Genomic DNA, 23,407 nt, shown 5'->3' on the forward strand with positions numbered 1-23,407 from the left:
TCTAAATTTAAAAAAAAAAGAAAGGGTTGGGTGGGGTAGACTTTCCACTCAGGGTTTGATTCTAAGTTGAGAGGGGTTGTGATTTTGTCTATGAAAAGGGTGGTATTTGTGGTGGCTAGCGAGGTGCAGGACCCAGGATGGGGTACATGATGGTGAGCGGTGTTTTGGCGAGGGCGTTGGTTGTTATAATGACTGTCTATGCCCCCAACTGGGAGAACGTAGAATTTGTTAAGATGTTAGCGTCCATCCCGGACCTGGATTCGCATCAACTGATAATGGGAGGTGATTTTAACTCTGTGTTAGATCCCAGGATGTATAGGTCTAGCCCCAAGTTGTTGGCCAAGCTGGGAATGGCAAAGGAGCTGGGGCTGTTCATGGATCGGATGGGGGGGTGGACCCGTAAAGTTTTTTTAAAAATAAATTTAGTGTACCCAATCATTTTTCCAATTGAGGGGCAATTTAGAGTGGCCAATCCACCTAGCTTGCACATTTTTGTGTTGTGGGGGCGGAACCCACGCAAACACGGGGAGAATGTGCAAACTCCACATGGACAGTGACCCAGAGCCAGGATCGAACCTGGGACCTCAGCGCCGTGAGGCCGCACTGCTAACCCACTGCACCACCGTGCTGCCCTGGATCCGTAAAGTTTAGGCATCCAGGCGAGAAGGAGCTTTTCTTCTTCTCCCATGTGCATTAGGTATATTCCCGAATAGACTTTTTCGTGGTGGGGAAATCAATAATTCCAGGGATTGTAGGAGAGGAAGAGGCAGCGATTGTGAGTTCATACCACATGCCACATTATGTGGGCGTGAGGTTTGAAATGGACCGTGCTCATGGTAGTTCGATTCGACGCTCCTGGTGGACATGAAACTCTGTGAGAAGATGGCCTCGGATACAGAGGACTATGTGGAGCTGAATCGAAACGGGAAGCTCTCACTCTCCACGTTTTGGGAGGCATTGAAGTCAGTTATCCAGAGGTAGGTAATATCCAGGGACAAGGTTGGGAGGACGGAGAGACAGAGGTTAGTGGATGCCATATTGGAAGTGGACCAACAGTACTCGGTGGCCTCGACTAGAAAGTTGTCAGCAGAAAGGAGGAAGTTACAAGGTGAGTTTGAACTAATGATAACGGAAGGCAGTGGGCCAGCTTCGTCACTCAAGGGGAGTGTTCTATGAGTATAGGAAGAATGCCAGCCACCTGTTAGCCCATCAGTTGAGTCAGCAGTCAGCCGCGAGGGAGATAGCGCAGGTGAGAGATGCAGGAAGGGGTGGTGACAGCACCGGAGAAAATTAACAATCAAACTTTTTTAAAATTTAGCGTGTCCAATTAAGGGGCAAGTTAGCGTGGCCAGTTCACCTACCCTGCTCATCTTTTTGGGTTGTGGGGGTGAGCCCCACACAGACACGGGGGGAATGTGCAAACTCCACACGGACAGTGACCTTGCAGCCGGGATCGAACCCGGGTCCTCAGCGCCGTGAAGCATCAGTGCTAACCACTGCACCACCGTGCTGCCCTGCATTCAAAGACTTTTACCGGGGGCTGTGTAGGTCCGCGCCCCAGGGGGAAGAAGCAGAGATGGGGTTGGTAGGCCCGGAGGTGGAGCGAGATAAGGTACATGGATTGGAGGTGCACTGGGACTGCATGACATATTGGAGTCCTTCAGGCTGATGCAATCGGAGCTGGCGTCGGGGGTTTTTCCAGTGGTATTTTATGAACAATTTCCGGAAGTGTTCTATTGACAGGCAGGTAACCCAGGATTCGGAGAGCATTTCTGCAGTAGGAATGGTGGGTTTGGGGGGGGGGGGGGGGGGGGGGGGCTGTTGCTTCCATACCTGCTATATTTTTATTGGGCGGTAAATATGGAAAAGGTGCAATGGCGGTGGGAGGAGAGGGTGCGGAATGGGTATGGGTGGAGAAAGCCTCCTGTGCTTACGGGTCCAGTTGATGGCCCCTCTCCCAATCACCCCGGTCAGATACACTGTTAGCCCAGTAGTGGTATCATTCCTCAAGGTCTGGAACCAGCTGAGGCGGCACGTTAGAGTGGGGGGATGGGGGGGATGGCCGTGCTGGCCCCATTATGTGGGAATCACAGGTTCATATCAGCAGGGATAGATGCGATGTACAGGAGTTGGCAAAGGGAAGGGGGAGAGCAGATAATGGATCTGTTCATGGAGGGGAGGTTCACGAGCCTGGAAGAGTTGCAGGAGAAGTACCAGTTGCTGAGGGGGAGTGAATTCAGGTACATGCAGGTGTGGGACTTTGTACGCAAGGAGCTCCGCTCATTCTCCCAGATGCCAAGGCATACGCCAAGGGAGGATTGTGGATATTTATGGGTGGCGGTTTGAAACGGAGACGACGCCAGTGGAGGAGAGATGATAGAATTGGGAGGAGGAGCTGGAGATAAAACGTGATGGTGTGGGGGGGTGGCCTGGAGTGAAATGATGTACCGGGTGAATTCGACATCATCCTGTGCCAGGATGAGCCTGATACAGTTTAAGGTGGTGCACAGGGCCCACACGACAGGCTCGCGTGAATGGTTCTTCCCTGAGATAGAGGACAAATGTGAGAGGTGCTCAAGGGGCCTGCAAATCATGTCCATATGTTTTGGTCTTTCCCGAAGGATTCTGGACCTCGTTCTTTTTTAAAATTTTTAAAATTCTTTTTCACATTTTCTCCCAAATTTACACCCAACAATAAACAATAATCAGTAACGAATGTAATGTCAATCCCCATATCAATAACAACAATCCCAACCTCCCACCAAACCCCAAGCATTAGCCCGCATGTTCATGTAAACAAATGACAAAAAAGAATCACGATGTGGAGATGCCGGCATTGGACTGGGGTGAGCACAGTAAGAAGTCTTACAACACCAGGTTAAAGTCCAACAGGTTTGTTTCGAAACACTAGCTTTCAGAGCACTGCTCCTTCCTCAGGTGAATGAAGAGGTATGTTCCAGAAACATATATATAGACAAATTCAAAGATGCCAGACAATGCTTAGAATTTGCAGGTAATTAAGTCTTTAAAAAATAATCCGGAATCACCCATCATCACCATTAACACATACAGTCCCTCTCCCCACCATCCTCCCAGGCCCCCCCTAATGTTCGATGTGATCGAATTCTCGAAAGTGCATAATAAATAACGGCCATGAATTGTAGAACCCCTCCAACCTTCCCCTCAGTTCAAATTTCACCTTTTCAAGCATCAAGAATTCCAGCAGGTCACCCCCCGCCACGCCAGGGAACAGGGTGGTGAGGTTGATCTCCATCCCAACAGGGTCCGCCTTTGGGCGATCAATGAGGCGAAGGCTACAACATCTGCCTCCGCACCCGTTTCCAACCCCGGAAGGTCCGACACCCCGAATATGGCATCCCGAGGGCCTGGGTCCAGTTTCACGTGCACCACTTTAGAGATTACCCTAAAAACCTCCTTCCAGTAATCTTCCAGTTTTGGGAAGGACGAAAACATATGAAAGTGGTCTGCGGCCCCCACCCCCGCAAGATTCACACACATCTTCTACCCCCTCAAAGAGCCGTCTCATCCTCGCCCTTGTGAGGTGTGATCTACACAGCACCTTCAGTTGTATCAGCCCCAACCTCGCACACGAGGTGGAGGCATTCACCCTCCGCAGCACCTGAGACCAGAACCCCTCCTCCATACCCTCTCCCAACTCTTCCTCCCACTTTGCCTTGATCTCTTCTAGTGGCGCCTTCTCCCCCTCCAAAATAGCCCTGTAAACTGGACCTTGTTATTTAAGACACCGTCGGAGATCGAGGGGGTGATCATGTCCATTAGTGGCGATCTTTAGCGTTTCGGAGTTGCCGGAGCTACTGGAGGCGAGGGGTGGCTGATGCTGTGGCCTTTGCCATTCTGATTGCCAGGCGGTGAATCCTATTGGGGTGGAGGTCGGCAGTGTCACCAAGGGTGTCGGTGTAGTGGAGGATATTGCGGAGTCTCTACAATTGGCAACAATTACGTTCACTCTCAGAAGAACAGAGGAGGGGTTTTATGTATGATGGAGACTGTGTTGGTCTCTATTCAAGGATCTGTTTGTCGCCAACAGAGGGGGGAGGAGGTGTTTGGGGGGGTTGGCAGTGTTGTGTTAGTTAAGGGGAAAAAAAGGAGGAAAATTACAAACTATTTGTAGTTTGGAGTTGTGTCTTTGGATGATTATGTGATTCATTGATTGTGTTTGGAATAAAATATATATTTTTTTAAAAGGTATGATGGGCAGTCCTAATACCATTCTGATGGCCCCAGTAGTGGATCCAGTACAATCCTTGTTAAACCATACACAAGTTAACTTCCTCAACTGGCATAGGATAATATTATTACTAGGTTTAATTATGTTTCTTAGCTGTTCGTTGTCAATCCAAAAGGGGACTAATCCTTGTCTAATCTCCCATAGATATTCTCCTAATTGTTCTATCATCCAATTTCTATAAATGTATGCTTCAAAACATTCGAATTTGGTTTCTATCCTCTTCCTTCTGGACTTTGTCTATGATCTGATTAATGGACTTTGTGTGTCCTTGTAATACTTTTCCTATTATTCGTCCCAGTAGGGTTTGTTTTTGTCCTCCCTCTGCCGCACTTCCCTGATTTTGATTCATATCATTAGGCACCTTCTTGACCTGTTGGGTCAGTATTTTTAATTTACTGTCCAAATTTTGTAGGTCTAACATATTAACTGTTGACATTCCTGCTCCATATGCTCCAATTGTTCCTTCTACAATTCTTCTCCTTTTCCTCGTTATTGTGTCCTTCTTATCACATACTCCTAGCTCCTGTCTCAGTAAAGGACCTGTCAACTTATCAGCTACTTGTCTTAGGCTTGCGTGTCACCATGAAGGTAACCGGACGTTGGTTATATTCAAAACAGCTGGCACCAATTCATGTTGAACATTATCGTACAAAGTTAAATCTGTCTCCTCTAATATTAATCCATTCTCAGGTCCCTCTACTTGCTCAGGGCATGTCAATTTTAATTTTGGCATTTCAGTAGTCCTGAGCGTTGTCATGATCACAGTACTGACAGTACTCTTGGGTTGGGGGGGGGGGGGGGGGGGGGGGGTTTGGACAGGAAACACATCTGTCCATATCCCCTAGGGTTATTGCGTTTACTGGACTTTATCCAATCTCAATCCCTTTGCAACTCTCCAACAAGCAGTCTTGTCGGATGCTGTCCCCTGCCCCAATATGACCTCGGCCACCGTAATCAAGGCACTGCACAGCATCTTCACCCTGTTTGGTTTCCCCGCCTATATCCACAGCAACTGGGGTACATCGTTCATGAGCGATGAGCTGCGTCAGTATCTGCTCAACAAGGGCATCGCCTTGAGCAGAACGACCAGCTATAACCCACGGGGAAACGGGCAGGTGGAGAGGGAGAACGCGACAGTTTGGAAGGCTGTCCTTCTAGCCCTACAGTCAAGAAGTCTCCCAACCACCCGCTGGCAGGAGGCCCTACCCAATGCCCTACATTCCATTAGGTCGCTCCTCTGTACGGCCACGAACGAGACCCCTCACAACCGCTTGTTTGTCTTCCCCAGGAAGTCCACCTCTGGGGTCTCGCTTCCAGGTTGGCTGACGACTCCAGGACCAGTTCTACTCCGGAGGCACGCGAGGAGCCATAAGACAGACCCTCTAGTCGAGAGGGTCCAGCTGCTGCATGCGAACCCCCAATACACCTACGTCGAGCACCTCGACGGAGGGCAAGACACTGTTTCCCTGCGAGACCTGGCATCCACTGGCTCTCCCACTGACGCCCAGCCCCTACCGGCGCTCCCCTCCCCACACCGGCTGCCGACACCGACAATACCCTCCCTCTAGCACCCCTTTCTCCCCCGCCGGCGCCGGCACCAATCACCCTAGTCTCCCCGGATAACCCCCCGCTCCAACACGGGCAAAGGCTCAGACCACCATGCTCCCGGATATTCTCCCACTGAAGATGCCCGTGTCCGCCGCACCACCGCCGGAGCTGAGAAGGTCAACACAGACAATCAGACCACCCAAAATACTGGACATGTAATTCCACTTCACCCCCGACGGACTCTGTGTTTTCTTTTAAAACAGGGGGTGAATGTGATGAATGATTACTGCACCTTTAATGTAATGATCCCTTTAAGAACGGGTTTGGAACCCTGGGGGACTCCGCCTCCGGATCTCCCCCCCCCCAGGGAGCCATATACAAGGTAATGTTTTGTGGGCCGTGTGCAGTGAGCACACTTCTCGGTAGCTGTCTGGTTCTCTGCTAATTAAAGCCTTTGTATTACCAATCATCTCTCTCGAGTTGTAATTGAAGGCATCGCAATTGGTTTCCACTGTGCCTTTCGACACTACAACGTTCTTCTTTTGTTTGAGCACAAATGAACCCTTGGGCCTCGGTACTGGCACAAGCTGGCATTCATGGTCTCCCCGTTATAACTAGGGCAGCACGATAGCACAGTGGTTAGCACAGTTGCTTGTGTCACTCTATGCGGAGTCTGCACGTTCTCCCCGTGTGTGCGTGGGTTTCCTTCGGGTGCTCTGGTTTCCTCCTAGAGTCCAAAGATGTGCAGGTGAGGTGGATTGGCCATGCTAAATTGCCCCTTAGTGTCCATAAAGATGGGGTGGGGTTATGGGGATAGGGTGGAGGTGCGGGCTTGGGTAGGGTGCTCTTTCCAAGGGCCGGTGCAGACTCGATGGGCCGAATGGCTTCCTTCTGCACTGTAAATTCTGATTCTATTCTATGATTTTATGTTGTCTGCAAGGTAAGTGGTTGTTTTAGTCGTTTTAACGGTTATATCCTTCCCTTGTAACATTAAAGTTCACCGGGCTATGTGATTCTAATAGTTCTATCTTTTATTCGTCCATCTAATAATAGTTGGAGGGATGTGTGTTCCATCAAAATAGTTAGTGGATTCAGGTCGATAATAAAGGTAACATTTTGGACTGCCCAAAAACCTGCCAGTAGGTGGAGGCCACAAGACGAAAATGCTTGTTCGACCAGACTCAAGAATCGGGAGCAGAGGCAACCGGTCCCAGTGTCCCCTGCTTTTCCTTTTAAAAAAAATATTTTTCTTAGGGTTTTGACATACCATAATATCCTTTACACAAGAGAAAATCAAAACATGTATCTCCAAGAATTTACAACCTCTGTCGTTCAGGAAATAATTTTTTACAAAGAAACAAACAGCAAAAAAATAAATGGAAAATAAAGAGAGCGCTATTGGAGCGCAGACTGGGCCAGGCGGTGGCTCGAGGTATACCCATTCGGCCATGGGGGAGACGTTGACTGTGCTGTCGTGGGAGGGGACTTTAGTGTAGTTGTGAGGAAGGTCCCTGTTTGAGGGGTCCCCGGTGATCGGCCATTGCTGCCATGCGGCCTGCCCCTCTCTCCCCGTTTCCCTCCTGGCATCTAGTCATGGTGCTCATGTTCCCCTCTCCCCCCCCCTTGTTCTCCTCTCTTTCTCTTCCTTATTTTTTGCCTTGTCCTGGGCACCCCTCCCTCCCCCTCCCTGCTTTACTGGCCGCTGGTTGCGAACGGGCCTTGGAACAGGTTGGTGAATAGGCTCCACGTTTTGGGGAAGCCTTCCTCGATCCTCGGATGCCTGAGAAATTCCACCAGGCCGGGCAGCCAGTCTTCTGCCTTGGATGGTGCCGCTGGTCGCCAGCCAAGCAGAATTTTTACCTTTGTGTGACCTGTCGGTGGGTGAGCACCTGTTTAGGCCATAACACAACCACTTTATTTTCACAGGGGCTGTAACGTGACCATTTTATAAACAATTGCACCCAGGGATGACAGAAATGTTGCTGCTCCTGGACAAGGGTCACAACTGACATGCCACACAAACTATTTACATAAGTATTCTTGAATCAGGTGTATCTTATTTGGATCACATGTGTCACGCAGTCTCTTATGCAGTTAATTATTGTCACACAGACTAATTCTAAACCCTTAATCAAATCCTCTCACACAGACTTTAACCCTTTTAATATAAATTTAGAGTACCCAATTCTTTTCCATTCAGGTGCCACTTAGCGGGGCCAGTCGACCCTCCCTGCACATTTTTGGGTTGTGGGGGTGAGACCCACGCAGACATGGGGAGAATGTGCAAACGTCACATGGACAGTGACCCAGAGCCAGGATAGAACCCGGGTCCTCAGCGCTGTGAGGCAGCCGTGCTAACCACTCTGCCACCAAGCAGACGTGTTACACAGACCTTGGCCGCAATTCACCCAAATAACAAAGTCCATAGCGAAGCGCGTGTAAGCGCGTGTTTCCTGGCACTTGCAGTGCCGAGAAACACATGGCTATTCAACGTGACTTGCTTTGTGTAAGGGCCTGAAGCTGCACATAGGCCCATTTTGTACAGTGGGGATCTCCCCAGTGTAGCGAGAGAAATGGCGTCCTGATGTCCGAGGCCCTGAAGTGCTCCCCCCCCGCCCAGCTCAAACACATTGTGGTAGGGTCTCCCCAACCCCCCAACCGCATTCCCCAACACCCACGCAGGGCACCCCGACACGATCGCACGCGTGCAAAACATGCCGGTGTGGCACCTGGGCAGTGCCAACCTGGCACCATGGCAGTGCCCATGCCAGCTAGCATTGCCACCTGGGCACTGTAGCAGTGTCAAGCTGGCACCCATGTGGCACTGCCAGGATGCCAGGCTGGTACTGCCAGGGTACCCAGGTACAGGGAGTATGTGCAGACTCTGCACAGACAGCGACCTAAGACGGGAATCAAAACCGGGTCCCTGGTGCTGTGAAGTAACAAGGCTAACCACTATGCTACTTCTACCGATCTGAAGAGGGATAGAAACAAAAATAATTACATAGTTCGAGAGGCGGGCGGAGGAGGTGGGGCAGAATAGTAGCATGGTGGTTAGCACAATTGCTTCACAGCTCCAGGGTCCCAGGTTCGATTCCCGGCTTGGTTCACTGTCTGTGCGGAGTCTGTACGTTCTACCGCTGTGTGCATGGGTTTCCTCCGGGTGCTCCGGTTTCCTCCCACAGTCTAAAGATGAGCGGGTTAGGTGGATTGGCCATGATAAATTGCTAGTGTTCAAAATTGCCCCTAGTGTCGGGTGGAGTTACTGGGTTATGGGGATAGGGTGGAGATCTGGGCTTGGGTAGGGTGCTCTTTCCAAGAGCTGGTGCAGATTCGATGGGCTGAATGGCCTCCTTCTGCACTGTAAATTCTATGATAATAGCAGGGCAGGGACCGATCAGAGCAAAGGAGAGATTGGCAAAGCTGTCATGGACATGGACAAAAGGGGTGTGTTAATGGTGCCATTAAGAACTGAAGAGTGCTAATTGTGGCAAAAGATAAGATAGCTGAATGTGTTGATAGGACAACAAGGGTTTATTTGTTTTATGGCTCCCTTGGCTTGCCCAACACAATGCCATCCCTCACCCACATGGCCTTCTGTCCCTTGTTGTTCAGTTTTTCTCCCACTGAGCACTGCCCTTTGTTCTCCTATTCACACATTCTGCTATCATACTTTTCCTGATCATATGGGTAGTTAGTTAGTCCATTCTGTCGATGGTCTTCTCCTGTTGATATTTCTTCTCACTATCACATTCTCAGCCTCGACAAGGTGAGATCTCGGACTTTGTGTCTTTTCTGGTATTTGGTCTTCTCTTCCGGTGTCTAATCCAGATTGGTTCATCTGGTTGGTGTTCTGGTAACTCATGCACACTATGTCTGATTAGGATGATACTCGTGCTCCTTCTCCCTTAGTCTCTCGTACCCAGAGGTTTTAAGACATGGCATGAGTCTATGTGGAAGAACGGGAAATTGAGTGTGCAGTCTGCTTCCCATCAGTAGTTCTGACGGAGCTAATGCATTTTGAAGTGGTGTGGAATGTGTGCTATGCTGATGTAATTATTCCTGTTCAACAAAGGTTTCTTACTTCTTACTTCTTACTGGTTCATATTCCTCTGTCAGCCTCATCATTTGCTTGTGGGTGCCTGGGCTAATTTGTTGTGTAGACCAATCCGTGGCCTTCTGTAAATTTCTTGACGTTTTCATTCCCAAACGGTGGACCATTGTGCAAAATAACAAGATCCAGAAGATGTCTGGCAAACATTTCTTTTTGTGAACTAATGACTGCTTCTGAGGTCATTCCATGAAGACACTATTGGTTAACAGTGAGGAATGCTTCCCCTTTGAGCTTGAAAAGCTCCATTCCGAGATGCTGCCAGGATCTGGATGGAAATTATGGTTCTTTTTGCTCTTGTCAATGGATTGAGCAGGCAATGCAGCTCACAATCATGTTCTCTTAAGATTCATTTTAAAATTTCAGGCAACCAAACTAAATTTTGCATTCTAGTCTGACACTCTACAATTGTCCCGGGTCTGTTCTTTGAAGGACCTTGAATTTGAACACTCTTGGTGTGATGAACCTCTCATGAATAAGTCATCCACAGTGTTGAGATGTCTGCATTGCTCAAGTATCTTTTCAGAATGAAGTTGTTAGTATTCTATAATTTTTTTTAATATATGTTTTTTATTGGGTTTTTGAACAAGGTATAATTACTGTTATGTACACAGGATAAGAAACATATATATATATATACACATATATAGAAGAGAAGGACACACCCAAACATACCAAAGAGAAGAAAATAGTACATAGTAAAAAAAAACAATAAAAAATAAAATAGAATAACTGGTAGGATATTGTGCACCAGCTCGACAGCGGCAGCTCTGTACACCTGGCAAAACTTTTTACAACACGTATGTAGGCAACTGTTTGCCTGGGGGGGGGGGATTGGGGAGGCAAATATACATTTGGGGGCTGGGGAGATAATTACAGTGTGCAATACTTGGCTGTGTTTCGTGTTGTTGTCGCCTGCTTCTCCCAAACGGATCTCGCTGCCGTCTCGCGCTCGCTTCCGCTTCTGCTGCTCCTCCCGTCCTCCGTCTTTATTTTTCTTGTTCCCCGCTCCTGGAGATGTCATGCTCGTTTTGGTATCCTGTGCCTTCCTTCCGGCTCCCATTTCTCTGCCCCTCCCACCTTGCTGGTTCTCCTTTCTTGTTCCCCCCACCCCATGGTTCGCCTTTCTTTCCTCAGGTTTAGCTGTCTCCCCCCCCCCCCCCCCCCCCCCCCCCCCCCAACCTCTCCCTCCCGGTCTATCTCTCCCTTTCATGCCTTGGCTACTTTCCCCTGATTCTTGACTACTTTCCCCTGATTCTTGGCTACCTGGCTATTCTTCCTCTTGTTCATTGGCCACAAACAGGTCTCAGAAGTATTCTATAATTAAAGCATATTCTTAATATGTTTTCTATGCTTGTCATATTTTGTTCAGATTTTGTATTACTGGTAAAAAGTTTATGAGTGAGTTTTATGACTGTGCCTCCTGAACAAGATTTATGTCTCCTTGTTCTGGCTTCCCAACAGGAATGCATGACAATGTGTCAACTTTCGTTTGCTTCTTGCCTTGTAAGTATTTCTCTGGTACTTTCATCTACTGTTCCAGGGAAATCATCTGTCAGATTTCCTCAAGGTTTTCCAATTCACCCCCTTTAAAGATGTTGATCTGTGCAAACATTTTGATTTAACAGTGGACTTTCCTGATTGTGAATCACATACAAACTTTCTGTGATTTCTCTTTCTTTGTGCTAAAGTTTAGCAGTCAACTGTCAGTTGACTTTCAGCTGACTGCCTCCAGGACCAAGCAGTCTTCTGGGCGAAGGCAGGAGTATGTCTGGTTTCAATAGTTTTTTGTGACTGACAGAATTTAAACTCCTGCTCCGGTGTCTAACTTTAAGTTTTTTTAAAGTCCATTGACCAGTGTGTGTGCGCTCCAATTGTTCCTATTTAAACCTGTAATTTTCCCTAAGAATGGCACTTCTGCTCCTTTCTCTTCAATTTTTTTGAAAGTCTTCAGCTGCCTGAAATTAATGTGATCTTGGCTGTTTCTTCTTTCATTGCTATGTTAAATGTTTTTTTGCTGTGGAAAACTGATTTGAAGTGACCCCTCCGCTTGCAAGAATGGCACTCCACGTTTTTGACAGGGAGTCCTTCATGCCAAAGCAGCCCTTTCCTACCACAACGAGAACACTATTGAATAATGGTGGCTAGCGTGTGCCCGTTGCTCTTTCTTTGCTGTTTGGGGTTAAATGCACATTTTGTGCTCATTAATATGAAGCCTCAGTCCCACAAATGTTCTTGCACCAAGTTCAGCATCAAGCATGCCCAGGAGCAGAACAATGGTTAGTATGTTGGACTCTGTACAAATACTTTACCAAAAGCTCACAGCAGCAGCGTGATTTGCCCCCTTTACCCCCTCCCCTCCCCTCCCCTCCCTTCTAAGCAGTTGGGCATGTGGCGCAACGGTTGCACGTCAGATAAGAAGGTTGCTTGTTCAAATCACATCAGGCTCACGGCGATGTTCCAGCTGGTTCTACGATTTTATATCCTCACCAAGTTCATTGTGTGCAGATGTTTTCAAAATTACTACGTTCAAAAGGAGGATGCAAATAATATTAAGAAGACCTGGTTTAGCTCAGTAGGCTAGACAGCCGGTTTGTAATGCAGAATAAGGCCATTAGCACGGGTTCAATTCCCGCTCCGGCTGAGAATTCTGAATTCTCCCTCTGTGTACCCGAACAGGTGCCGGAATGTGGTGACTTGGGGCTTTTTACAGTAACTTCATTGCAGAGTTAACGTAAGCCTACTTGTGACAATAAAAATATTATTATTTATTATTTAACACCATCTTGGCAGCCCCAATAAGTGAGGTTGATCAGTCTGTGCTGATTTACGAGCAGCTGTGTATGTGGATTTACAGCCCTTAATACCATAGCTTGATTCTGGTTCACCCAAAAGTATTTCATGTGGAAATCTGACAGCCAGAAAAGAAAGGAGATTTTTCATTTATTTGGGCTAGACACAAACACAGCACTCAGAACTGAAGAGGCAATATGTTAACTCAGCACTGTGATCAGACCACATCATCATAATACAGTTCTAAATGCATTTTTTATTTGTTTACAACCACATGCTAATGCTACATTTGTTTAATTTTAATCAGACAGTTAAAATCTGACGCTGAAACGCAAAGTCAATTTAATCTTCAAGAAGGTTTGGACCTACAAAAAATAGAATTCGAAAACAAAATAAAAGCTGCAGTTGCTGAAGCTCATGAAGAAGAAAAGGCAAATGCCAAGGAACCCATCCTTATCTTACAAAGTAGACACCAGTCTGAAATAGACATGTTGAAAAGGTTGCTGTGCGAAAAGGAGGTTGACCTCAAAGAGGTTTACAACAAGGTGGAAACCATGACTGTCTTGGAATTTGAGTTGGAGACTGAGTTAAGAAACACAAGGCAGGCTTTCCAAGATTACATTAATCTCACTTTCCCAAACTTAGCCCCTGGGCAGGCAGACTTTATTCTTCCACCGCGTTCAATGTGCCATGATTTACCTTCCGCGTTGCCCTTCAAACCCCACAAAGCTCAGAAACGCCCACAAGAGAAATAAAGAATAAACAAATACTTGGGAATGTTTCCAGTTTAATTTAAATTGAAACATCACAATAATTAGAATTTATAGATGACCAATCAAGAATGAAATTATTGCCCCTATAGTTATACTTTCATTCCCACTGTGCCCCTACAATAACAAAAAATATTGTCAACCATAAAGGAGAAAATGATTACTTCAGCTATCTGGTAGAATAGGGGCCTCAGTGGCCCAAGATTTGGCAGAAGAATGGAATTGAACTTCACTCGCCTTTCACAAGATTGAAACAGAATGATCTGAGGTAGGTGGTGGTGTCTCTGAACTAGAACATCAGAATCCCAGACTGCCTTGGGGAGATGCATTCAGATCCTACCACGGCAGCTGGTGGAATTTAAATTCAATTTATTAATTAATTCAAATTTTCAATAATAAGCTGGATTTGATGGTTAGCCCGAGTAATGGTGCCATGACAGTATCATCAATTAGGGCAGCATGGTGGCACAGTGGTTAGCAAGGCTGTCTCACAGCTCCAGGGAACAGGGTTCAATTCCAGCCTCCAGTAACTGTGTGAAGTTTGTACTTTCTCCCCGTGTTGGCGTGGGTTTCCTCCCAAAATGTGCAGGTTAGGAGGATTGGCCATGCTAAATTGGCCCTTAGTGTCCAAAGGATTAGGAGGGGTTGCTGGGTTATGGGAATAGGGCGGAGGCATGGGCTTAAGTAGAGTGCTCTTCCCAAGGGTTTGTGCAGACTCAATGGGCTGAATGGCCTCCTTCTGAACGATAGGGATTCCACCAGCTGCCGTGGTAGGGATTCTATGATCAATTGTTGTAAAAAGCCACCTGGTTCACTTATATCCTCTAATATCCTCTGGAGAAGGAAATCTGCCATTCTTACCTAGTCTGGCCTACATGTGACTCTAGACCTTCAGTAATGTGGTTGACTCTTCACTGCTCTTTGAAATGGCCTAGCAAACCACTCAGTTCAAGACCACTTTAGGATAAACAACAAATGCTGGACTCGCACTAGTACCCAGACCTATTGAAAGAGTAAAAAAGAGAGTAAACTCATTTTCATTTTGTTGCCAAATATCCACCTGGTGGCCAATCCACCTACCCTGCACATCATTTTGGGTTGTGGGGGCGAAACCCACGCAAACACGGGGAGAACATGCAAACTGCAGACGGACAGTGATCCAGAGCCGGGATCGAACCCGGGTCCTTGACGACATGAGGCAGCAGTGCTAACCAGTGCGCCACCATGCTGCTCAACACCATAGAGATTATAGAGATTAATTTGGTAGAGAGGTTTCTGATTCAGAAAGAAGGAAATTAAATTTGCATATTTTAGATGGCCTCATATTGAACCCTAACCCTGAATTCATAATTGGATTTACTATTGTTAATTCAGTTCCTATTTACTTACAGAAGGAAAGTGTTAAATCACAGAACCAGAGAATTGTTACGGTGCAGAAGGAGGCTGCACAGTCTCTCCAAATTTATATTCTAACATAGTGCCATTCTCTTGCCTTTTTTCCTGAAACTCTGCACATTGCTTTTATTCAACTCATCATCCAATCCCCTCTAATGCCCTCTTGAATGCCTCAATTGAACCCAACTCCACCACACTTCCAGGCAATGCATTCCAGACCAGAATCATACGCTGTGTGAAAATATTGCATTTGCTTCTTTTGCAAATCACTTTAACTCTGTGCCGTCTCATTATCGATCTTTTTGTGAGTGGAAGCAGTTTCTCCCTATCTCCAGGGTCCCAGGTTCGATTCCCGGCTGGGTCACTGTCTGTGCGGAGTCTGCACGTCCTCCCCGTGTGTGCATGGGTTTCCTCCGGGTGCTCCGGTTTCCTCCCACAGTCCAAAGATGTGCGGGTTAGGTGGATTGGCCATGCTAAATTGCCCGTAGTGTCCTAAAAAGTAAGGTGGGGGGGTGGGGGGGGGGGTTGTTGGGTTACGGGTATAGGGTGGATACGTGGGTTTGAGTAGGGTGATCATTGCTCGGCACAACATCGAGGGCCGAAGGGCCTGTTCTGTGCTGTACTGTTCTATGTACTCTGTCTAGCCCCTTATGATTTTGAACACTATCAAATCTCCTCTAAGCCTTCTCCTCTCCAAGGAGAACAGTCCGAACATCTCCAAGCTACCCTAAACTGACGTTTCTCACCCCTGGAACCTTTAATGTAAATCTATCTTCCACTCTATCCAATGCATTCAAATCCTTCCTATAGTGTGGTACCCATAACTGTACACAATACTTCAGATGAGGTCTAACTAGTGTATTTTTAAAGTTCAGCATAGCATCCTTGCTCTTTTACTCTACGCTTTTATTTATAAGGCCCAGAATACTATATACTTTATTAACGCTTTATCCACCTGCCATGCTACCTTTAATGATCTATGCACATATACACTCAGGTCCCTCTGCTCCTGTACCCTCTTTAGAATTGTACCCCTTATTTTGAGTTGTCTCTCCATGTTCTCCCTATCAAAATGCATCACCTCACACTTCTCTGCATTGAGTTCCATCTGCCACCTATCTGCCCAATTCACCAACTCGTCCTTTTGAAGTTCCCTCACAGTTTACAATGCTTCCAAGTTTTGTATCATCCACAGACTTCAAAATTGTCCTCTGCACACCAAGACCTAGGTTCTCAATCAGGGAAAGTAAAGGGTCCCAATACCAACCTCCATCCTGAAAAATATCCATTGACCATTTCTTTCTGTTTCCTATTCCTCAGCCAATTTTGTATCCATGTCAATATTGTCCCTTTTATTCCATGAGCTAGAAGTTTTCACACAAGTCTGTTATGTGGCATTGTATTGACTGCCTTTTGGAAGTCCATCTACACCACATCTACAGCATTACCCTCATCAACCCTCGCTGTTACCTATAAAAAATCTATCACAAGTTAGTTAAATACAATTTTTCCTTTCAAAATCCATTCTGTCTCTTCGTAATCAACCCACATTTTTTCATGTGACTACTAATACTATCCCAAATAATTGTTGTGAGAAGCTTCCCTATCACTGAAGTTAAACTGACTGGTCTGTAATTGCTGGGCTTACCCTTACAGCCTTGAAGCTAGGAAATAGAGAAGACCAGAGGGACCTTTGGGGTGCATGGCCAAAGATCCCTGAAGGCAGCAGGACAGATAGATAAGGACGATAAGAATACATATGAAATACATTGAACATAGAACATTACAGCGCAGTACAGGCCCTTCGGCCCTCGATGTTGCGCCGACCTGTGAAACCACTCTAAAGCCCATCTACACTATTTCCTTATCATCCATATGTTTATCCAATGATCATTTAAATGCCCTTAATGTTGGCGAGTCCACTACTGTTGCAGGCAGGGAATTCCATGCCCTTACTACTCTCTGAGTAAAGAACCTACCTCTGACATCTGTCCTATATCTATCTCCCCTCAATTTAAAGCTATGTCCCCTCGTGCTAGACGTCACCATCCGAGGGAAAAGTACTTGCCTTTATTAGCCGAGGCACAGAATGTAAGGGTAGGTTATGTAAGGTTATGATGAAGCTGCATAAAACACAGGCCACAGCTAAAGTACTGTGTGCAGCTGTGGTCACCCCACTACAGTAATGACGTGATTTCACTAGAAAGGATGCAGAGAAGATTCACCAGGATGTTGTCTGGGCTGCAGCGTTTCATCTATGAAGAGAGGCTGGTTATGCTGGGTTTGTTTTCTTTTCATTAAGGAAGAGAAGGCTGAAGTTGGACCTGATTGATGTATACAAAATTATGAGGGACATAGATAGGGCGGATATGAAGAAACTTTTTTCCTTAGTGGAGAGGTCAATAACCATGGGGCATAGATTTAGGTTAAGGGACAGGATATTTAGAAGGGATTTGAGGAAAAACCTTTTCACCCAGAGGGTGTTGGGAATCTGGAACTCACTGTCTGAAAGGAGGTAGAGGTCAGAATCCTCACAACATTTAAGAAGCATTTCGATGAGCACTTGAAACGCCATCTGCGTGGGATTCCTCCGGGTGCTCCTGTTTCCTCCCACATTCCTAAGATTTGCAGGTTAGGTAGATTGGCTATGCTAAATTACCCTTAGTGTCCAAGAAACGTTTAGGTGGGTTACGGAGATAGGGTGGAGGTGTGACCTTAGGTAGGGTGCTCTTTCCAAAGGCCGGTGCAGACTCAATGGGCCGAATGGCCTCCTTCTGCACTGTATATTCTATGATTCTATGATAGCAGACAAGGCTATGGACCAAGTGCTGGAAAATGGGATTAGAATAGATAGATACTTGATGGTTGAAGCAGAGCCCGATGGCTGAAGGGCCTCTTTCCGTGCTGTAAAACTTTATGACCCTATAACCTGGAACTCCCTCTCTACCAGCACTGTGTACCTACTCCTCAGGGACTCCAGCGGTTCAAGAAGCCAGCTCATCACTATCTTCTTAATGGCAACTAGGGATGGGCAACAGAAATGCTGGTCTGGCCAGTGACTCCCACATCCAGCAAAATGAATTTTAAAAAACCTTTTTGGACAAGAGTGTAACATTTGCAATTCTTCAGTCCTCTGGCACCTCCTGAGTCTAGAGAAGACTGAAAGATTAGGGCGAGTGACCCTACAATTTCCATTTGCACTTCCTTCAATATACTTGGATGCATTGCACCTGGTTCTGGTGGCTTGTCAACTTTAAATACCGACAGCTTATCCAGTACTTCCTCCTTATCAATTTTAAACCCTTCTTGTTGCAGAGTTCCCAACACTATCACCCCGGCCTGGGTAGCACCTCTCTCCTTGGTAAAGACAAATGCAAAATGTTAATTTAGTACCTCAGCCTTTGCCCCCTGCTTCCATGTGTAAATCTCCCTTTGTTCCAGAATCAGCCATACTCATCCTTTTACTACCCCTTTACTATTTATTTCTTTTTTTTTAAATTTAGAGTACCCAATTCATATTTTTTTTCCAATTAAGTGGCAATTTAGCGTGGCCAATCCACCTAGCCTGCACATGTTTGGGTTGTGGGGACGAAACCCACGCAAACACGGGGAGAATGTGCAAACTCCACACGGACAGTGACCCAGAGCCGGGATCGAACCTGGGACCTCGGCGCCGTGAGGCCGCAGTGTTAACCGACTGTGTCACCATGCTGCCCTCCTATTTATATGTTTGTAGAATACTTTGGGATTTGGGATTTGCAAAAAAGGCAAAAATGTTCAAACATCCACGTACATTCAATACTTCAATCGTAACATACTGCACAAGCCCGCTCCTCCCCCACCGGTACTACCCGTCATTTTATCCCTCCTACTCTACTCTACCCCCCCCCCCCTGCTGACGCTCATTCTCCCGCAAAGAAGTCAATAAATGGTTGCCACCTCCGGGCGAACCCCTGTACAGATCCCCACAAGCCGAACCTAATTTTTTCCATACCCAGGAAACTTGACATGTCCCCAAGCCACAACTCAGTCTTCGGGGGCTTTGAGTCCCTCCACGCCAATAGTATTCGTCACCAGGCTATCAGGGAAGCAAAGGCCAAAACATCGGCCTCTTTCTCCCCCTGGACTCCCGGGTCTTCCGAAACTCCCAAAATTGCCACCCCTGGACCCATCGCCACCCTTGTTTTTAGCACCCGGGACATGACGCCCGCAAATCCCTCCCAGTACCCCCTAAGCTTAGGGCATGCCCAAAACACGTGAACGTGGTTCGCTGGTCCTCCCGCGCACCTAGCGCATTTGTCCTCTATCCCAAAGAATTTGCTCATCCGAGCCACCGTCATGTGGGCCCGGTGAACGACCTTAAATTGAATCAGCCCGAGCCTGGCACATGTCGCAGTCGCATTTACCCTACTCAGGGCCTCTGCCCACAGCCCGTCCTCCATTTCCCCGCCTAGCTCCTCCTCCCATTTAAGTTTCAGTTCCTCCGTCTGGGACCCCTCCTCCCTCATGCGCACCTTATAAATATCAGAGACTCTACCCTCCCCTTCTTCCCCCCTAGAGACTATTCTGTCTTGGATCCCCATTGGCGGGAGGCGCGGGAAAGATGGGACCTGTCTATGAACAAAGTCCCGCAACTGTAGGTACCTAAAATAATTTCCCCTTACCAGCCCAAATTTCCCCTCCAAGCTCCTCAAACTCGCAAAGTTCCCTTCCAGGAACATATCGCCCACCCTTCCCACCCCCGCCCGCCGCCATGCTCGAAACCCTCCATCCATACTCCCGGGGGCAAACCGATGGTTGACGCAGATTGGTGCCCAAACCGACGCCCCCGTCTCCCCTACATGCCTCCTCCACTGGCCCCATATCCGCAGGGTCGCCACCACTACCGGGCTGGTGGTGTACTTGGCCGGCGGCAGCGGTAGAGGAGCCGTGACCAGGGCTGCCAAGCTGGAGCCCCTGCATGAAGCCGCCTCCACCCGCTCCCAGATAGACCCCGTACCCACCATCCACTTCCTTATCATAGCGATGTTGGTCGCCCAGTAATAATTAATCAGACTCGGCAAAGCCAGCCCTCCCTCACTGCGGTTCCTCTCCAGCATCGCCTTCTTCACCCGCGGGGATTTTCCCGCCCAGACAAAGCGCATGATCATCCCGTTAACTCTTTTGAAGAAGGACTGTGGGACAAAGATCGGGAAGCACTGAAAAACAAAGAAATCTAGGGAGGATTGTCATCTTTACAGTCTGCACCCTCCCTGCCAGCGACAGCGGGAGTGCATCCCATCTCCGAAACTCTCCCTTCATTTGCTCCACCACCCTGGCCAAATTTAGCTTGTGCAGCCTGCCCCAGTCTCGTGCCACCTGGATTCCCAAATACCAGATATTTTCCTCAACCAGCCTAAACGGTAGCCCTCTCAATCTGTTCTCCTGGTCCCTTGCCTGTACCATAAACATTTCACTCTTGGCCGTATTTAATTTGTATCCTGAAAACTGGCTGAACTTCCTCAACATTCCCAGTATACTTCCCATCCCGGCCACCGGGTCCGACACGTACAGGAGCAGGTCGTCTGCGTAAAGAGAGACCCTATGTTCTACCCCGCCCCTCACCATCCCCTTCCATCCCTCTGCGGCTCTCAGCGCAATCGCCAGCGGCTCTATGGTCAGCGCAAACAGCAGCGGGGAGAGCAGGCAGCCCTGTCTGGTCCCTCAGTACAGCCTAAAGTACTCCGACACTTCTCTGTTAGTCCTGACGCTGGCCTTCGGGGCCTGATATAATAATTTGATCCAATCCACCAGTCCCTCCCCGAACCCAAACCGTCCGAGCACCGCCCATAGATAGTCCCACTCCACCAGGTCAAAAGCCTTCTCGGCATCCATTGCCACCACTACCTCCACCTCCCTGCCCGCCGGGGGCATCATTATCACATTACGTAATCTTCTCAGGTTGGCCGCCAGCTGCCTACCTTTCACGAACCCAGTTTGGTCCACCCCAATCACCTCCGGTACGCAGTCCTCCATTCTAACCGCCAGTACCTTTGCTAGGAGCTTGGCATCTACATTAATCAGGGACATTGGCCTGTAGGACCCGCACGCCTCCGGGTCTTTACCCCGCTTCAATATCAGTGATATAGTGGCTTGCGACATTGTCGGCGGCAGGGTCCCTCTGTCCCTTGCCTCGTTGAAAACCCTCACCAAGACCGGGCCCACCAGCTCCGAGAACTTCCTATAGAACTCTACTGGGTATCCATCCGGCCCCGGGGCTTTCCCCAACTGCATGGCCTATAGGCCCCCCAATACCTCCTCCAGTCTAATCGGAGCCCCCAGCTCATCCACCCCCCCCCCCCCCCCCAACTGTTGGGAATGTTAACCTGTCCAGAAACCTTTTCATCTCCTCCGGTTCTTCCGGCGGCTCCGAAGTATACAGCTTGCGATAGAAGTCCCGGAATACCTTATTCAATCCTGCCGGGTCCTCCACTTTGCGCCCCTCCCCATCCATCACTCTACTTATTTCCCTGTCCGCCTCCCTCTTCCTAAGTTGCTGCACCACGCCCCTCGCCTTCCTAAGCTGTTCCACAGCCCTACTCGTGGATAGTGCCCCCAGTTCTGCCTGTAGTCTCTGCCTCTCCCTGAGTAAAACCTCCCCCGGGGACTCCGCGTGCTCTTCATCTATCCGACCCATTTCCCTGACCAATCTATCCATCTCTGCCCTGTCTGCCTTGGCTCTGTGGGCCCCAATTGAAATCAGCTCCCCATGCACTACTGCCTTTAGCGCCTCCCACATGGTCGCCGCTGAGACCTCCCCCGTGTCATTCACTTGCAGGTAATTTCGCATACACCTCCGAAGCCTCTCACAGATCCCCTCCTCCGACAGCAGTCCCACGTCGAGCCTCCATTGCGGGCGTTGGTAGCTCGCCCCCCCGATCTGCAGGTCTACCCAGTGCGGGGCATGGTCTGAGATAGTAATTGCCAAATATTCCGTGTTTTTTATCTCCCCTATACAATCCCTGCTTAGCTTTATCTTAATTTCTACCTCCCTTTTTAATCCAGGGAGCTCTTGGAAGGATTTGATTGCCCTGCCTGCAGATCTCTGTACCTCATTTTGAGGGGGTGAGACTCTTTCTGATCAATGATGCAAAAGGTGTCCATTCTGGAACTCATACATTCAAATCAAACTCATTAATATACTTACGATCTTCAATTACATTATAGATTTGAAAAGTACAGCTTCTGACAAACCTTGAAACCTTAATAAGGGCAGAAAATGCTGGAAATTCACAGGTCTGGAGAGAGAAAAAGTAAGGTTTCTGCTATGTGACTTTTCCCTCATTTTAATAAGCTGTAAGAAAAAGGATAACCGAGACCAGAAAGAAAAGGACATTGTGAAACCAGGAACATATCATCGCCATTTCACAATATTTGGCATGCTATGTAGATTTTCATCTTAACAGTCATAGAAGCACAGAATGATCCAATATGAATTGAACAAGGGTGACATAAGGCAGCAGGGGAGGAGGGCATTGCTGCCCTTGAACTGAGTGGTTTGCTCGGCCATTTCAGGGCGTAGTTAAGAGTTAACAACATTGCTATGGATCTGAAGGCGCATGTAGGCCAGACCGGGCAAGGATCGCAGATTTCCCTTCCCTAAAGGACATTAGTGAGCCAGAGGGGTTTTTAACCAAAATTGGAAATAGTTTCATGGTCATCATTAGACCTTTAAATCAAAATTTTTATTGAATTCAAATTCCCCCATTTGCTGTGGTGGGCTTCGAACCTAGGTCCCTAGGACATTATTTTTGTTCAACACAATACCACTACGCCACTGCCTCCCTCTTTCTAGTAGAAAGAAAATCCAGTAGGTTCTGTATTTTTCTTGGCAGTAAAAAAGAAAAGATGGGCTTCAGTTTGCATAAAGTAAAAGGAAATGTGTTGTACTTCACAATAAATTAGCTTTATTCTGACCCACGGCACGATCTACTGGCCTTGTTGCGTCCGACTGGGGAGGCAACGTGAGAAATTTACAACGCTCTTTAGACTTCATGAGAACTAACAAGATCTCGCGAGGCATCACGATCTGGCCCTCACTGCCAGGGTGCACACACGGCACAGCCAGGCGAGCAGGGGCACTGCCAGGATGTCATGCTGGCACTGCCAAGGTGGCAGGGGTATCTTAACCATGTCAGGGATCGGGCCCTGCTCTTATGAGGTGGCGTGCGGGGGTGCTCGAGGACTCCCTAATTAGTAAGTTGGAGCATTAGCGGGGGGGGGGGGGGGGGGGGGGGGGGTTTGCAGTGGGGGGGGGGGGGGGGGGAGATCGGGAGATTGGTGGCGCCCCGATCTCTTCCTGAATTGGCAAGCTGAACTCATTAATGCAGGAAATGCATCAAAGTGCTGCCTCGGCGGGTCTTACTCGCCAAGACTCGAAAAGAAAGCAGAGTCCCGTATAATAGCGGGGTCATTCTCTGCACTGCAAGCGACGGAAAACACCCTGGGGCCTCACGGTAGCATGGTGGTTAGCATCAATGC

General features: G+C 48.0%; 1 protein-coding gene across 1 annotated transcript in view; it reads left to right on the forward strand.

Annotated features, from left to right (window-relative positions):
- Window positions 1-13,491, forward strand: part of LOC119966804 (uncharacterized protein C6orf163 homolog) — a 58,684-nt gene extending 45,193 nt beyond the window's left edge. The window contains exon 5 of the mRNA XM_038798785.1: window positions 13,030-13,491. Coding sequence (XP_038654713.1) covers window positions 13,030-13,477 — 448 coding nt within the window. The 3' untranslated portion in view covers window positions 13,478-13,491. The remainder of the gene's footprint in view (window positions 1-13,029) is intronic.
- Window positions 13,492-23,407: the final 9,916 nt, after the last annotated feature.

This window comes from Scyliorhinus canicula, chromosome 6 (assembly GCF_902713615.1).
Source record: "Scyliorhinus canicula chromosome 6, sScyCan1.1, whole genome shotgun sequence".
Lineage (NCBI taxonomy): Eukaryota > Metazoa > Chordata > Chondrichthyes > Carcharhiniformes > Scyliorhinidae > Scyliorhinus > Scyliorhinus canicula.